General features: G+C 36.8%; 1 protein-coding gene across 4 annotated transcripts in view; it reads right to left on the bottom strand.

Moving 5' to 3' along the window:
* Positions 1-18127, bottom strand: part of SLAIN2 (SLAIN motif family member 2) — a 73563-nt gene that overhangs the window by 10363 nt on the left and 45073 nt on the right. For 2 of the 4 annotated variants that reach the window (XM_036271788.1, XM_036271808.1), the window contains exon 7: positions 15129-15206. The exons of 1 other annotated variant lie outside the window; for it this stretch is intronic. In XM_036271788.1, the coding sequence (XP_036127681.1) occupies positions 15129-15206 (78 nt within the window). Of the gene's footprint in view, positions 1-15128; positions 15238-18127 lie in introns of all 4 variants that reach the window. One more of the 4 variants, XM_036271802.1, reaches the window with a different exon arrangement.

The raw sequence follows: 18127 nt of genomic DNA, 5'->3' as shown, positions 1-18127 counted from the left end.
AATAATTATATGAAATGTAAATGGTCTACCTACACCAACTATAGGACAGATATTTGGCAGAGTGCATTAAATACCATGACCTAACTTTATGTCATCTACAATAAACTTACTTCAAATACAAATAACAATATAGAGAAGTTGAAAGTAAAAGGATGAAGAAAAATATGTTATGCAAACAATACTAAAGGAAAGCATGAGTGGACATATTAACATCAGATAATTAGGGGGAGATGGGGAGGAGGGTGTCAATGGAGAAAAAAAAAAGAAACATCTATAACAAAAATAAATTAATAAAAAAAAAAAAAAATTCCCCAGATAATTAAAAAGAAAATTACCAGGGACAAAGTGAGATCATATATAATCATTACAGGGTCAAACTACCAACAAGAGATGACATCCTAAATATGTATGGAGGATATGTGAAGGAAGAACTTATAGAACTGAAAGGAGAAATAAACAAATCCACAATTATAGTTAAGATTTCAACAACTGATAGAACTGGACAAAAAGTTAGCCAGGATATGGAAGAATTCAATATCACCCTGAACCACAGGATCTAAAACTGACATTTACAGAACAGTCCACTCAATAACAGCAGAATACACATTCTTTTCAAGTGCCTATAGAATATACACAAAGACACTCTGTATCCTGGGCCATACAGCAAAACTCAACAGATTAAAAAGAACTGAAAACATAAAGAATGCGTTCTCTGATCACAATAAAATCAAACTACAAACTAATAACTAAAAGATAACAGGAAATTTGTACGTCACAATTAGGAACACAAAGAGTCCTAAGTTAGTAAGTTCCTACTTAAAAAAATCAGAAAAAGTAGAGCAAAAACAAACTCAAGCAAGCAGAAGAAAATAATAAAGAACAGAAATCAATAAAATTAAATATGGAAAAGAAAAGAAAAAAAACACAACAAAGAGCTGGTTCTTTCTTTTTTTTAATCCTCACCAGAGGACATTTTTCCATTTTTTGTTCAGATAGAGTGGGACGGAGAGAGAGAGAGAGAGAGAGAGAAACATTGATGTGAGAGGGACACATCGAGTGGCTGCCACCCGCAACACCAAACAGGGCCGGGGACAAACTGCAATCGAGGTATGTGCCCTTGTCGGGAACCGAACCCAGGTCTCTGTGGACTGCAGGCCGACGCTCTAACCGCTGAGCCAAACCGGCCAGGGCAAGAACTAGTTCTTTCAAAAGGACATTAAAATTGACTAGCCTGACAAAGAGAAAAAACAAATGACCAGTATCAGTAATAAAGTGGGATATCACTGAAAGAGGCTGAAGACATCGAAAGATCATAAGGGAGTACTATGAACCTTCTTACAGACATTAATGTGACAACTTAGATGAAATGGACCAATTCATTAAAACTCACAAACTACGACAACTCAACTGATATGTAATAAGTTGAAGGTCAAATAATTATTAAGGAAATTGATTTTGTAATTCAAAAAACCCTCCAAAAAGGAAATCTCCAGGCCCAAGTGGTTTCATTGGGAAATTCTGTCAAATGTTCAAAGAAAAATTAACAGCAATGCTACACACTTTCTACCAGGAAACAGAAGAAAAAACAAATTTCAGTTCATTTTATAAAGCCAGTATTAGCTGCTGATATCAAAACCATGAAAAGAAAGTATCAAAAAAGAAAACTACAGACAAGATCCCTCATGAATATAGACATACAACTTTTTTTTTTTATCCTCACCTGAGGACATTTTTCCATTTTTTTGTTCAGATAGAGTGGGAGGGAGAGAGAGGAAGAGAGAGAGAGAGAAACATCCACATAAAAGGGACACATCGAGTGGATGCCACCACACGACCCAACCAGGGCCGGGGACAAACTGCAACCGAGCTACATGCCCTTAGTGGGAACCGAACCCGGGTCTCTCTGGACTGCAGGCCGACGCTCTAACCGCTGAACCAAACTGGCCAGGGTGACATAAAACTTCTTACAAAATATTAGCAAATAGAACTAAGTGATATATATATAAAATTTTATACCATGATCGGGGTTTATATCAGGATGCAAAGTTGGTTCAATATTTGAAAATCAATTAATGTAATCCAATACAAAACAGGCCAAAGAAAAATCACTTGATCATTTCTATTGATTAAAAAAAGCATGTGACAATATTCAATAAATTCATAATAAAAATTCATAGAAAAATAGGAACGGAAAGGGGGAACTTCAATAAAGAGCATCCAAAAAAAATCTACAGGTAACATTATACTTAATGATGGAAAACTGAAAGGATCTTCTAAGATTCAGAACAGGGCAATGACACGTGCTCTCACCACTCTTATTCAACATACTGCTGAAGTTCTAGATGATAAGCCAGAAAAGGAAATAAAAAGGCACATAGATTTGAATGGAAAAAACTGTCTCCATGATTATTTATACAGAAAATCCCAAGGAATCTATAAAAAACAACTTTTAGAAATAAAGTCACAAGATGGAAGATCAATATACAAAAACTGACTATATTTCTATATACTAGCAATAAATGTACAGAAATCAAAATTTAAAAATGTAAACCATTTGCATTGCTCCCCTAAAAGAGAAAAGAAATACTCAGATGTAAATTTAATAAAAATAAATCTCAGCAAATATCATAGGTTAGGTGCAAAGATCAAATAAGTAATATGTGTGTAAATTATTGGTAAATGTGAAATATACTGGACAAATTGTAAGACATATCACATCCATGCCTTCCTTATCTGAGGAATACGGTGCCTTTCAGCCTGCTGCAGCTGAGTTCTCTGTAAAGATATGCAACAGTGTCACTCAGGACAGTCTCCTAGACTGCCCTTATAAATTAACTAAAATATAGAGATCAAGTAAATTAGGCTCTATTGACTGAATTAATTATGACAGTACACTATAATTTCTACGAGCAAGAATTTTACTTGAGGCCCTGGCCGGGTAGTTCAGTTGGTTAGAGCATCATCCCAATACACTAAGGTTGCAGGTTCAATCCCAGGTCAGGGCACTATAAGAAACAACCAATGAATGCATAAATAAGTGGAACAACAAATCACTGTTTCTCTCTAAAATCAATACAAAAAAATTAAAAAAAAAAAAAAAAAAAAGAATTACACTTGAATCAAGGTGTAAAATAAAGTGTTATCTGCTCTGAGCAAGAATTAGAACTCTATGTAAAACTGACATATGACTAAGACTGCTAACCTTGGTGTCTAAGTTAAGTAATCTCTAAAATGCAACAGTGGGTGAAATGAGGATTTATATTTTTAAAATACTCATTTTCATCTTTTAATAAGCATTTAATAAAAATCATGTTTACTAATTAAGGTTTAGATAATTCAGCAGGCACTTAACGTAACTCTGAAATGGAGAAATTGAGTAAATTATATACTGTTTTTAGCTTGTTACATATTCACTAAATATAAAATATTTTATAAATATATCCTACATGTATCTAACAATATAAAAATTAGATACTCCAAGTGGTTGTCTTTACAGTGATATGTCCAACAAACTATAAATTATTAAGTGTATAATTAAAAAAATATGTAAATGTCTAATAAGTAGTTTGCAATAAAAATATACATGGCAACCACAGACCACTATGACTAATGGGGAGAATAAGATTTATTAAAATACATATGCCTTTTGCCCTGGCCAGTGTGGCTCGGTTGCGATTTGTCCCATGCACCGAAAGGTTCGATTCCTGGTCAGGGCATATGCCTGGGTTGCATGCTCCATCTCTGGTAGGAGGCATGTAGGAGGCAGCCAATCAATGTTTCACTCTCACATCAATGTTTCTCTCTTTCCCCAACAAAATCAATAAAAAAAAAAAAAATGCCTTTCAATTATAAAATAGAGAACAAAGACAATACTTCCTTGTCAACTATCCCTTATTATATTACATCATCCCAGTTGCTCAATGGTCTGTGCACCATCAATGATAGTCATTACTGACATAATGACTTAAAAATAAGCTCTGGTTGTGAAAAACCATAGATAGAGATGAAGTAAATATGATCCTCTCATTACAAAGTGAGAAAAAAAAATCCTTGTTAAAAGATTAGTCACTTACTTACTAGTGACTATTTACTTCAGTCGTCTTCTGTACAGAGAAAGAAGACTGCCAAAATCAGAGATCAGTTGAGCAAACAACTAGAGAAGATAGGACTTGAGTCTAAGTCTCCTGATCCCCAGATTGGTATTCTTTATTGGAAACCAAAAGAGAAATACCTCTGGGAGTAGATAGAAAAACTTAACTTGTGAGGCTATTTTTGTGAGGCTACTATCCAAGGCAAGTTTCATAAGATATGACACCAAGGCATATTACATTTGTGATAGCTGATGAGTAATCATAAAAAAATAACAAGGCGCCCTGGCCGGTTTGGCTCAGCGGTTAGAGCGTTGGCCTGCGGTCCTGAGAGACCTGGGTTCGGTTCCCGCTAAGGGTGCGTACCTCTGTTGCAGTTTGTCCCCGGCCCTGGTCGGTTGTGCGGGTAGCAGCCACTCAATGTGTCCCTTTCACATCGATGTTTCTCTCTCTCTCTGTTCCTCTCTCTCCCCCGCACTCTACCTGAGCAAAAAATGGAAAAATGTCCTCGGGTGAGGATAAAAATAAAATAAAAAAATAACAAGGCATAGAAGCCTTTGATTTCTTCTCCCATCAGTATACATGACTCACCATTATGTTTATAAGCATACAGTTATCAAGAGAAAATTTATTAAACAAGAGGCAGAAGAAACCTTGGGAATGGGCTTCACTTTTCTCCCATACACATAAAAAGATTGATAGATATAAATAAATAATCCAGTAATTCACAACAGCAAAAAGTGGAAACAACTCAAATGTCCACCAATTGATGAATATATAAACAAAATTTGGTATATCATACAATGGAGTGTTATTTGGCAATAAAAAGGAACAAAATACAAATATATGTTATTACAATATAATAAACTTTGGAAACATTATGCTAAGGTAAAGACGCCAATCACAAAGATCATGTATTGTATGATTCCATTTCTATGAAATGTCCAGCACAGGCAAATACATAGTGACTAAAAGATGAGCAGTGGCCAGGGGCCAGAATAAGTAGGGACTAGGGAGTGGCTGTGAATGGGTTTGGTGATTCTTATGAGGGTGATGAAAATCTCTAACTTCTGACAGCACTAAAAAGTTGTTAGATTTTGTAAATATTCTATAAGTCACTGACTTGTACACTTTAAAAGGACACATTTTAAAATTAGGGTAGGAGATAAAAAAGAACGACAGAATGGATGGACCTAAAGGGTATTACGCTAACTGAAGTAAGTCAGTCTGAGAGCTAAACACTGTATGATTTCACTTATATGTGGAATCTAAAGAACAAAATAAACTGACAAAATAGAAACAGACTTCTAGATACACAGAACAGACTGATGGTAGCCAGAGGGAAGGGGGGGTAGTGGACGGCTGGGTGAAAAAGACAGAGATTAAGAAGTGCAGACTGGTAATTACAAAACAGTCAAGGGGTTGTAAAATACAAATTAGGTAGTATAGTCAATAGTATTATAATAACTACATACGGTGCCAGGTAGCTACTGGAAATATTAGGGGAAACACTTTGTAAAGTAGGATTGTCTAACCACTATGCTGTACATGTGAAACTAACATCAAATAATACTGAATGTTAACTGTAATTGCAAAACAAATAAATAAAAGTAGGAGGGGGCAAAAAAATCTCAAAATAAGAAGCCATATTTTTTAAAGTTCCCTAAAACAACAGAAGAGGGAGCTCTAGAGCCATAAAATGAGAAAATCTGATATCACTCTCTAAATGTTTAGAAAAAACAAGTTTCACAGAAAAATAAGCAACAGAAAAGGATGGGTTCAAATCTCACATAATGTTATTGTAAGGAAAAAAGAAAGAAACAAATTAATGCTTCGTTGAAGTTGACCCATGAGCTGGATGTGGGCAACCAGAGGCTCCTCACAGCCTTCTGTCCTTGGAATGCGCATTCCCTGCTCGCTTCACCCCTCCCAGAATCTGCTCCAAGGATACAGCCTCGAGACAGAAATGTGGGTATGTGACTGAACCCAGTTAAGGACTCTCTGTAAACTTTTAATATTCTGGCAGGTGGATATGAATATCTGGAAACCGGCCTCATAAGGAAGTTCTGTTGCTTATTAAGCCTGCCACCTACCAACTTGGGAGCGGCCTGCCTCTTTCTCCAGTCTCTCTCTGCCCTCCACAGAAGGGGTCCAATTTCAGATTACAGCTGGAAGGGAGGCTGTGAACCAACACACTTCTATTAATGATGGAACCTTGCCAGAAACCATGTCCACCATGCACACACACACAAAAGGTGAAAATTCAAATCTAGTATTTCAGATTCCAAAAACATTTAAGAAAATTATACAAGAAATAAAAGAACATCATAACTCAGGATGGAAAACAATAAAAAAAAAAAGTTAAAGGAACACAGAAGAGAATTAGACATAAAATCATTTCAAAATAAAGTTTAAGGCAGAAGGAACATGAGTTACCATACACAATAGATTACACTTTAAGAGAAACAGACAATAAAAAGAAACTTTTATAGAACAGGAGTAAAGTAAGAAAGATGGAGCGGAATAAAGAGAAGACAACAGATACAGAAGATAGGCAAAGCACATCTAACCAGTGTATATCAGGAGCCCCCACAAAAAAGAAAACCAAAGCACAAGAACAATAGCAGAAACAGTAATTCAAAAGACCTTGTCTGAAATTTAAAAACATCTGTAACTCCATACTAGAACGCATCATATATCTGGGGAAATCAACTGAGAATGGCCAACGCTAAGACATAGTCTCAAAAATTATTGAACATTAAAGAAAAAGAAAACATCCTTTGGACATTGAGATAAAAAGACCAAAATGGTTGTAACAAATAATTCTTTATTCCTGACAAAAATGGAGTAATGTGTTTAAGATACTCAAGGAAAGAAAATGTGAGCCAAAGATTTCATATCTAGATAATAATTTTCAAAAATAAAAAAAGCAGACAAGCTGTCAGCAACATGCAAAAACTGAGAAAATGGATACTGTTCCCGTAACTCCTTCTTGGGGAATCTACTAGAGAGTGAGTTTCAAACATGGAAAATAACATATAGGCTGGTGGTAAGTATCAAACATATTTCAATGTAGAGCCAAGACTAAATGAGTCATATAAAGAAAAGTATATAATAGCTATTTAATCTGAAAATGTAGATATAGTATAACTAAAAAAGAAAAAGCAAACATATGTAAAAAGTTTCATAAACTGTTATTTTTAAAAGAAATTTTTATTGATTAGAGAAAGAGAGGAAGGTAGAAGGAGAGATAGAAACATCCATGAGAGAGAACATCGATTGGCCTCCTCTGGCATGCCCCCCACTGGGGATCAGGCCCACAATCTGGGAATGTGCCCTGACTAGGAATCAAACTGGTGACCTCTTGGTGCATGAGTCAATGTTCAACCACTGAGCCACACTGGCCAGGCTCGTAAACTGTTTTTGGTAATCGTATTGTCTGGTTTTCATGCTATTATTATCTCCAGAAGATTTTGTATGAAATAAACTATTTACAATTTCTAAGATCCAGAAACAGCCCAAGTGTCCATCAATAGATGAATGGATAAAAAAGCTGTGGCACATATATACAATGGAGTATTATGCAGCTGTAAGAAAGAAAGATCTCTTATCATTTGAGATGACAGGGAGGGACCTAGAGAGTATTATGCTAAGTGAAATAAACCAATCAGAGAAAAGACAAATATCACATGATCTCACTTATTTGTGGAATATAATGAACAAAATAAGCTGATGAACAAAATAGACCCAGAGACAAAGAAGTAGGGTACAGACTAAAAAATCTCAGAAGCGGGGGGACGGGGGAAGGGAAGAGATAAACCAAAAACTTAAATGCATATGTGCATAACCAATGAACATAGATAACAATGCTGGCGGGGGTGGGGGGGTGGGGGTGGGAGAAGGGTATCAATGGGGGACAAAGGAGAAACATCTGTAACAAAAATAATAAAAATAAATAAATAAATGTTATTCTAACTCTCTGTGTTGCTGAGAGACAGGACTCCAAGAGCAGAATAAATGAGATAAAGATGTAAGTTAAAAAATAGTGAAGTAATTACTCTCAAGCCCTTGAATCTGAATAGGAAGTATCGGCATGAACTTAAGACATTCAATAAAAAATACACAAACACAAATCTACATATATTTATTTGCTCTAGTAAGTGAAAAGACCTAGAAACAATGACCAACCCAGTAGCAATGAGCATAACTAAAAACATAAACTATGGTTTTGAAATACCATTTCCCACCAAAACATCCAGGACTTTTTGGAGAAATGACTAAATCAAGGTCTATGGCAAAGAAGGTAGAAGATGAGCATATCTTGTCATACCAGTTAGCAAGAAGTTATCAAAGACTACTAGGGTTGAGTCAAAAAGGTTGGAAAGCCAATTTGAAGAAGTTTTCACCAAAGTTGAAAAAAATGTCCAGAATAGAATGAACCACACACAAAAAGTTTAAATCTATAGGTTCATAATGATACATATTTAAAAAAAGAATCAGTCACCTTTGTAGGATGATAATTTGCCAATGTTTTATTTTGTAAACTGGTAAATAAAGGAAAAGACAAGCATTTATTCTGAATTTCCTAATGAAACTGTGCCATTCGGTGACCAAAGAATAAGTATTTTGACAAATATTTATACAGTATTTTGACAAATAAAAAAAGAAATGCTAGAATGGGAATGACCCAATTCTGCAATACAGTAGCCCCTGCTCCCTCTGTGGTTTTGTTTTCGAGGCTTCAGTTACTCACAGTCCTAAATATTAAATGGCAAATTCCAGAAATAAATAATTCATAAGTTTTAAGTTGCGTGCTCTTCTGGGTAGTATGATGAAATCTCGCACTGTCCCTGCTCTGTCCCACCTAGGACATGAATCATCCCTCTGTCCAGTGTATCCATGCTGTATATGCTTCCTACTTGTTACTTAGTAGTTGTTTCAGTTATCAGATCAGTTATGAGAGAGAGACCATATTCACGTAAAATTTATTAAAGAATATCGTTATAATTATTCTTTTACCAGTTATTATTGTTAATCTCTTACTGTGACTAATTTATAATTTAAACTTTATCATTGGTATGCATGTATAGGAAAAAACATGGTGTATATATGGCATTATCCAAGGTTTCAGGCATCCACTGTGGGTCTTAAACCGTATCCCCTGCATATAAGGGGAGGGGGACTACTGTGCCTAATAAATTAGGACTACAGGTATTAAACATCAATGATTGCTAACGCCACAAAAAAAGGCAACCTCACTTTATGCACCTTTCACTGAAGCAGAACCTATGGAGTAGTCTTGCCCAAAATAACAAAACTGAACCTAATCAAGCATCTAGATCCAACTACCAATTTAAAGGAAATACAGAAGAACCTCCTAAATGACACCATGGAAAAGATATCAGCAAAATCCAGTTTGTGACAGAAATCCTGGTGGTTTCTTCAGATAAACAATAAGAGGGAGTCAAAGAGTTAACACATTTAGTCTTAACTACAAATTAAGAGAAACTTAAAATGACATATATTAAAAGAGATGAAACTAGTTTTAGTTTTATTACTTGGATGATAAAAATCATAGAGAAGTAAGGAAGTGATTGCTATAAAAATTCAGAAGAATGACTACTTTTGGGAAAGGAGGTTGGGACTGTGTTTGGAAGCAGACAGGTGGAGAGAGTTTGAGGTAACAAGTTCAGTCTCTTGATATGGGTGGGGATTATAAGAATTCATTAAGCTCTCTATGTATTATATGGTTTTCTTATTTAAAAAAAAAAATCACTTGAGGATATTTTTCCATTTACTTTCAGACACAGTGGTAGGGAGGGAGGGAGAGTGAGAGAAACATCAATGCGAGAGAGACACACTGGTTGTTTCCCTCAAGATCCCGACCAGGGCCAGGGACTGAACTGCAACTGAGGTATGTGCCCTTGACCAGAATCGAACCCACAACTTTTTGGTCCATGGGCCAATGCTCCAACTGCTGAACCAAACCAGCAGGGCTGGTTTTCTGATTTTGTGTTATATTTTAAAACAATAAAGTTTAAAAAACAGATTATAAAATCCTTTTAAATTTATTAACCCTCAACTTCTTAGGTAAGTGCACCAGAATCTATGAAAGACCAAGTCAAAAAGTTCTACAATCTCAAGATGGGGAGAGAAACAGTTTAACAAGGTTAACGCATAAGTTGAGGGAAAATTAGAGAAGATATAAAATGCTGGAGTTTTACTATGGTATAATGTTCCCTCTAATGGTAGCAGCATTTTGCCTTAAGTATAAACTTGCGGTTAAGGAGAAATAGAAATATAATGATGTTAACTGTAATTAGATGATCTTTAATAACCTTATAGCTATAACTTTAATATTCTAAAATGCAGTAGTATTTATTTAATCAGAAAAATCCATGCACAAATTTCAGAGAGAAAATTTTGGTCTCGGGCTTTCTCAGCAAAAGAAATAGAGGCAGTCAAGATTTAAACAGGAAAAACAGATCTTGGAAAACCATAAAAGCCTTATTGAGCCTGTAATAAAAATCTAGATAAAATTTATTCAATCATCATTCCCAAAACAGCATGAGATGCTTTAGGAGGAATTTGTGTCCCCATGTTCTCTCCTTATCCATCCTCCAAATTTCACAAAACAAGGTCATGGGAGAAGGGCAACTCCTACCATTTAAAAAACTTTTTATTCCTCACCCGAGAATATTTTTCTATTTATCATTAGACAGAGTGGGGAGGAGGGGGAGCGAGGGAGGAGCAAGGGAGAAGGAGAAGGAGGAGCGAGGGAGGGAGGGAGGAGCGAGGGAGGGAGGGGGGACAGAGGGGCAGAGGGAGAGAGAGAGAGAGACACTGATGTGATAAGAGCCACATCGACTGGTTGCCTCCCGTATGACTGGACCAGGACTAGGAATGAACCAAAACTGAGGAACGAACAAACATGTCATTGACTGGAATTGAACCATGACTCACTGGTCTGAGGGCTGACGCTCCAAACTCTGAGCCAAACCAAGCAGGGCCCTATCATTTTAGCTGTATCTAAGAACTGTAAGGACAGAGGCTAGCTCTGACTACAACTATAATAGAAGAAGTAAAGACGGGCTAGAAGAGAAAGAGAGATAAAAAGGAAACAATACAGTGTTATCTTGTAGCAATTATCATCACTAACTCCTTCTTCATTCAATCTTTCCTTCTAAATTAAAATGTGTTTCTACATTTTAATTTGTCCTGATCTCTGCATTCACTTTTTCTAACTAGTCTTCATCTTCTTCCCTATTTACCTCCACTTCCTTGAGTTCCCAATAACTGGAAATGAAACTCTCTTCATCAAAGCAGTTTAAGAGTCATTTCTATGAAGCCTTAGAAACACACAATAAATTCTTCTTTTTTTTAAAATCCTCACCCAAGGATTTGTTTTCATTGATTTTTAGAAAGGGCCCTGGCCAGTTTGGCTCAGCAGTTAGAGTGTCGGTCTGCGGCCCAGAGAGTCCCAGGTTCGGTTCCCGCTAAGGGCACGTACCTCGGTTGCAGTTTGTCCCCGGCCCTGATCGGGTCTTGTGGGTGGCAACCACTCGATGTGTCCCTTTTACGTTGATGTTTCTCTCTCTCTCTCTCTCTCTCTCTCCTTCCCACTCTATCTGATAAAATAAAATAAAATAAAATAAAAAAAAAAGGAAAAATGTCCTCGGGTGAGGATTAAAAAAAAAGAGAGGAAGGGCCCTGGCCAGTTTTGCTCAGCGGTTAGAGCATTGGCCCACGGACCAGAGTCCTGGGTTCGGTTCCCACTAAGGGCATGTACCTCAGTTGCGGTTTGTCCCCAGCCCTGGTTGGGGTTGTGTGGGTGGCAGCCACTCGATGTGTCTCTCTCACATCAATGTTTTTCTCTCTCCCTCTTCCTCCCTCTCTCCCTCCCATTCTATCTGAAGATTAATGCAAAAAATGTTAAGTGAGGATAGGAAAAAAAAAAGAGAGAGAGAGAAAGAGGGCCCTGGCCAGTTTTGCTCAGCAATTAGAGCATCAGTCTGCAGACTGAAGAGTCTCGAGTTTGATTCCGGTCAAGGGCACATACTTTGGTTGCAGTTTGGTCCAGGCCCTGGTCAGGGTCGTGCGGGAGGCAGCTAGTCCACGTGTCTCTCTCACATCAATGTTTCTCTCTCTCTCTCCCTCCCTCCCTCCTTCCCACTCTGTCTGAAGATAAATGGAAAAATATCCTCGGGTGAGGATTTAAAAAAAGAGAGAGAAAGAGAAATATTGATATGAGAGAGACATCAGTCAGTTGTCTCCCATACACGCCTCACCAGAAATCAAACCCACAGCCTAGGTATGTTCCCTGACTGGAATTTGAACCCACAACCTTTAGGTGTAGAGGATGATGCTCCAACCAACTGAACCACCCAGCCAGGGCACAATGGATTTTCTTCCTCAAGGAGAAGGATGGGCTGAAGAAAATAAAAAACCTTGCAAGAAGAAAATGCAAAGAAAATGTCTAGCCTTTCATGAGTTAGTGACATGATTTTGTTCCTTCAACAAATGTTCAACGTGTCTCTTTGTGCCAGACAACACAGTTCTGACCTCTCTTCCCATCATCAAACTCTAGCTACTACTAAATACATTTAAAATCAAAGTGACCATATTTCCAATTGTTAAAGGGAACCCTCTTCTTCCTCATCCCATTTCTGGGAACCCTTAAAGTAAGTGCATCTGCTTTCTAAGAAAATGTTATAGGCTCATCCTCAGAATGAAACAGTTGATTTATGGAACAATTTACCATCTGGTACATGTATCTTTATTAGACAGGTTTAATGTGCTAAAGGTACCTATGAACACATGGTGTCTGAATCCTGTCTGCCTCACATCCTACAAGAACAGAGAATCCCACAGTCTAGTGCAGAACCCCCCTTCTCAAAGTCCAGATACGAGGGGAAATTAGAACACCCATTTTGGTCTTGGATCCAAGAGGTATTCTCCAAATCAGCTTTAAGCTAATTCAATAATCAAGCTAACATTTTAAATTCTATCACATACCTGTGCCCGTTTTTCAATTGGTTTAGAACTTACAGTGTAAAATGATCATCCCCAAGCCATAATACCAACCAGAAAATATGAGAGTCTGGATGAAGTTAAATAAGTAAGAGATTAAACAAAATGAAACAAAACCGAGCAACAAAATCAAACTCTCACACACACAAACTTCTCTCCCTTTACTAAGTCAACTAGACAGCACGAGTACCAGGAATTAGGGAGACTAGGTCTTTTGTCATCTTATGATAGAGTGTGGGCAGTTTGGTGGCTCAGAGTCACAAAAATAATGTAACTGCTATAGGTCAATTAAAAAAAATCAGCAAGAAGTTATGATCTTCTTAACCAAATAAACAGTAACATAAAATCTTTTTTTTATCCTCGCCCGAGGACATTTTTCGTTTTTTTTTTTGTTGTTGTTCAGATAGAGTGGGAGGGAGAGAGAGAGAAAGAAACTTTGACATGAAAGGGACACATCGAGTGGCTGCCACCCACACAACCCAACCAGGGCCGGGGACAAACTGCAACCAAGGTACATGCCCTTAGCGGGAACCGAGCCCGGGTCTTTCTGGACCGCAGGCCAACGCTCTAACCGCTGAGCCAAACCGGCCAGGGCATAACATAAAATCTTTAAGTAAAATTTACAATTATTTAAACCTACCTGATCCTAAAACACATTATGAAGCAGCTTACAGAGGCATACAAATAAAATTTATATAAACTTAAAATCTTCTATTTTTTTACAGTTATATAGGAATTGCTTGCTCTGTTTTAGACATTACAATCCTTTCATGTCCACCTGTTTTCACCCACCTCCCATACCTAGAAGTATGTTAAAAAAAAAAAAAAAGGGCTAAGGTTCTCGAATAATCTCTATAGGATCTCCTTTTCTATAATGATCCCAAATAAGTCACCTCATTCTCCATCAAAAGAACATAGTCTATACAGTCTAATTTCTGACAGTGATATCAAAAGACATCTGTATGGAGGTCTATGATCAACTTCTGATATTCAAAACACAAACACTCACACATACTAATTTTCTATTTGACTATTCTCTTTCCTTCAGATTCTGTTATCTAAAACTATTTCCTTAAACTACACTTAATCCACCAAATCACTGCTAAAACTTTTACATCAATGAACTTATTAGATATCTATTTCAGTACTTTTGTAACCATATTAACAGAATATTTTTTTAACAAAGCAAATCTCAAACTTCCTCTTTCCAAATAATGCCCTTTAGTGCTTTATCCTCCTTATATAACTTTGTTATTTATTGAGTTCTGAAGCTATCAGGACATCTACATGTCCTGGATAGGAGAAATGTTTGTCCTCATTGCTTATATTTGTTCTGTCCTGTTTCCTCTGGGGCTTCTATTCATTCGTATTAGTGCTGTATACCTGATCTCATGCTCTTTCTCCCAAATCTGCTTCTTTCTAGCTGCCCATACATCCAATCTCTTGGAACCAATGTGATAGCTTCGGTGTCCAACCTTCATATATTTCGTCAACCCTGTTTTTACAGACGTGGAGCTACCACTCCATAAATATTCCAAACAGTATGGTTAATCACAACTTGTTATCTAACGTCAATGGACTTATAATATGAAAGCATTCCCATTTCATCCTACAGAAAGGTAAATCCAAAAATCAAAGTCAGAAGAAATAACATTACATACAGAATGTATGTAAATTGGTTCATTTTAAAGCATTTTTCAGTTCATCTAACATTAAATTAAAACAATGACCTTCAGTTTTAGGTAAGAAAAATATAAATTCTCTAATATTAAATGCGATGTATCATTTATTCCTTTCAGAACAGCATCCCAATACATACCTCTGTAGATTAGTTTCTTCTGAATTTATCCAAGTAACAGAGAATGAATGAACATCATTTTATTATTATTAAAAAAAGACTAAAATGTGCCTTATAGACATCAAAGACTCAGTATGCCAAAAGGTATAAGATTTAACTAACCTGACTGACCATTTGCTGAAATTTAAAACTTAGTAAGAGGCTGTAGTTACCTCTTTTTGTAGATGAAGTTTGAAGCAACTGTTTGGCTTTGAGGGAAGTACGAGGCAAATTTTTCAGCCTTTGCGAAGCTGTTGAAAAATAAGGAACTGTAATATTTGCCTGTAAGAACAAGATAAAGGCTATAGCTTTCTGTAAACTTGAATATTTTAATACAAGCTTGAAAATTAATCAAGAAACAGAAACCATAAGGTGAAAATATGTTAGAATCTGGAAGCAAAGGAATTGTAAAGTGATGCTTAGTGAATTAAACTGGAAAGAAAAGGGGATGAAAATCTTAGTACAAAGTGCATACTTTCAGAAAGTTTCTTATAGATGAGAAAACCTATGATATGTAAATCGATCAAAATATCAAAGAGAAAACAAACCACCAGCAAACATGCTACAGATGCAAAGAATAGAAAGCTCATTAAGTAAAAGTGATGAACACAAGCACACAGTAGAGAATAAAATAAATGTAAATGTCGTACTTGTTTAATGCAAAAAAAAGCGGACTTTGGCAAAGCAGTTATTGTTAGATGAACTGCCCTAAAATAAAACAGTAATCCCCATACTCAAAAAGGAGAAGAAAACTCAGAACCAGGCAGGTCCTCAAAGGAGTCACAATCTAGTGCCTTTCCTATGTTCAACATCATCTTGTAGAATACAACTAAATTTATACTTCAGACTTTGTGTAGCAAAATATCTGGGCCGTGCACATATGCATATCGGATGGGAGGGGTGTACGTATGTGTGTGACGACAGAGGAGTCAGAGCATCTGATCAATGAGGAGTTCCAAGCTTTTTTCAAAAATCCTACTAATCTATTCATTGCAACGCAACTCCCAAAATTGGCATGTGAGCAGCAATAGAGCCACCCACAATTAAAGCTCACTATGATTCCGATGAGCTGATGAGGGCCCCACTCCTACCAGCATTTGGCACCTATTTAAGTGGCTTTAAAATTTCACTCAATTTGAAAGTTAAACTTCACATACCTCTAAGATATATCTTTCTATCTCTCTATCATCTATCTATCTATCTATCTATCTATCTATCTATCTATCTATCATCTATCTAATCTATGGAGAGAAATGTGGCCAGAGTATAAACAATCATTGAGAAAGGGAAACCTAATATATCATCAAAGGGAATTAAGAATTTCTATTTTGCCCTGGCTGGTTTGGCTTAGCGGTCAGAGCGTTAGTCTGCGGACGAAAGAGTTGAGGGTTCAATTCCAGTCAAGGGCACGTACCTCGGTTGCAGTTTGGTCCCCAGCCCTGGTCAGGGTCATACAAGAGGAAATCAATCGGTGTGTCTCTCTCACATTGATGTTTCTCTCTCCCTTCCACTCTAACTGAAGATAAATGGGAAAATATCCTTGGGTGAGGATTAAAAAAAAAAAAAAATTTCTCTTTTGCTCTATTTGCTTAACCCCATCACTCTTTCTGATAGTAAACATTTTATTTTAATCCTCACCTGAGGATATTTTTCCATTCATTTCAGACAGAGTGGGAGGGGAGAGAGAGAGACAGACAGACAGACAGACAGACAGACATTGATGTGAGTGAGACACATCGATTGGTTGCCTCCCACATGAACCCGACCAGGGCCAGGGACTCAACTGCAACCGAGGTATGTGCCCTTGGCTAGAATCGAATCTGTGACTCTTCGGTCCACGGGTCAATGCTCCAACTGCTGAGCCAAACCAGCCAGTAAACATTTTTAAAAAGTAACAAATGTATTTGATTTCAAATTTTACAACACTCTACATTACTGTAGCCAAATAATATTTTATGCCAACCTAAATACTGCCGGGCAGATCAGCAAAAAATTCTCCAAACTTAACCATAGCTGGTGTTGCTCAGTGGGTTAGAGCATCATCCCACGCACTGAAGGGTCTGGGTTGAGTCCAGTCAGGGCACATACCCAGGTTGCAAGTTTGACCCCGGGTCAGGGTGCATATGGAAGGCAACCAATTGATGTTTTTCTCTTACATTAATGTCTCTCTCTCTCTTCCTCTCCCTTTCTCTCTAGAATCAGTGGAAAACATATCTTCAGGTGAAGATTAAAAAAAAAAAATCCCCAACCCTAAAATTATCAATTTTATAATGCACTACCTCATACCTATCCCACAGAAATACAGGATACTATCATCACAGAATATTCTTTATTTACATATTTATTCATACATGCTTTCAATTATTTATATTTTCATTCGTTTACTCATTTATTCATTCATTCATTCATCCTTTCAAATAATTATCTACTTTATTCCTGATACTATTTCTAGGTACAATGGATTTAGTAGCTAACTAGAGACAAAGTTCCTGTTTTCATGGAACTAATATTCTAGGAAAGGAGAAACAGATAATAAAGAGTAAAATATGTATACGGCCTGCCAGATGATAACAGTCGCTAAGAAGAAAACTAGGTAGGTAAGGGGAACAGGAAGGAGACTTAAGTTGCAATTATAAATAGGGTGATCAGGAAAGATTTCCCTCAGATGACATTTGTGCAAAGATCGGAAGGAAGAAAAGAAGTGAGTCATACAGGTATCTGGGGAAAGCATTCTAGGCAGAAGGAAAGAGAATGGTGAAGGACCTGAGAGGCAGGAGTGCCCCTAGTAAGCTGGAAGAATAGGAATCAGGCCACTGTGATAGCAGTGGAATAAATGAGGACAAAAGGTAACCAACTATATGTACACTGGCAATCCATAGTGTCTATTAACAATTACACTTTTAAAATGAGGACTTAATATCAAATATCATCTTTTCTCAACTGTTTTGGAAAGGTTCTATTTAAAATAAATAACTATGATGATTCCAACAGATCTTATGTATCTCTCAAATTTCTGGGGCAATGCCACAATGACATCTATACACAGTGAAAACTGTCCGATGGTAACTTGAAGAATCAGACTACAAATAGAACCAGGCAATATACACTAAATTTGCCTGAAAGACAGAATAAAATGAAAAAATTTCATAGGATACCACATAGTCATGTTATC

Source organism: Molossus molossus, unplaced genomic scaffold, assembly GCF_014108415.1.
Source record: "Molossus molossus isolate mMolMol1 unplaced genomic scaffold, mMolMol1.p scaffold_m16_p_1, whole genome shotgun sequence".
Taxonomy (NCBI): Eukaryota; Metazoa; Chordata; class Mammalia; order Chiroptera; family Molossidae; genus Molossus; species Molossus molossus.
Note: the sequence above shows the minus strand (reverse complement) of the source record. Positions and strands in the feature narration are given on the sequence as shown.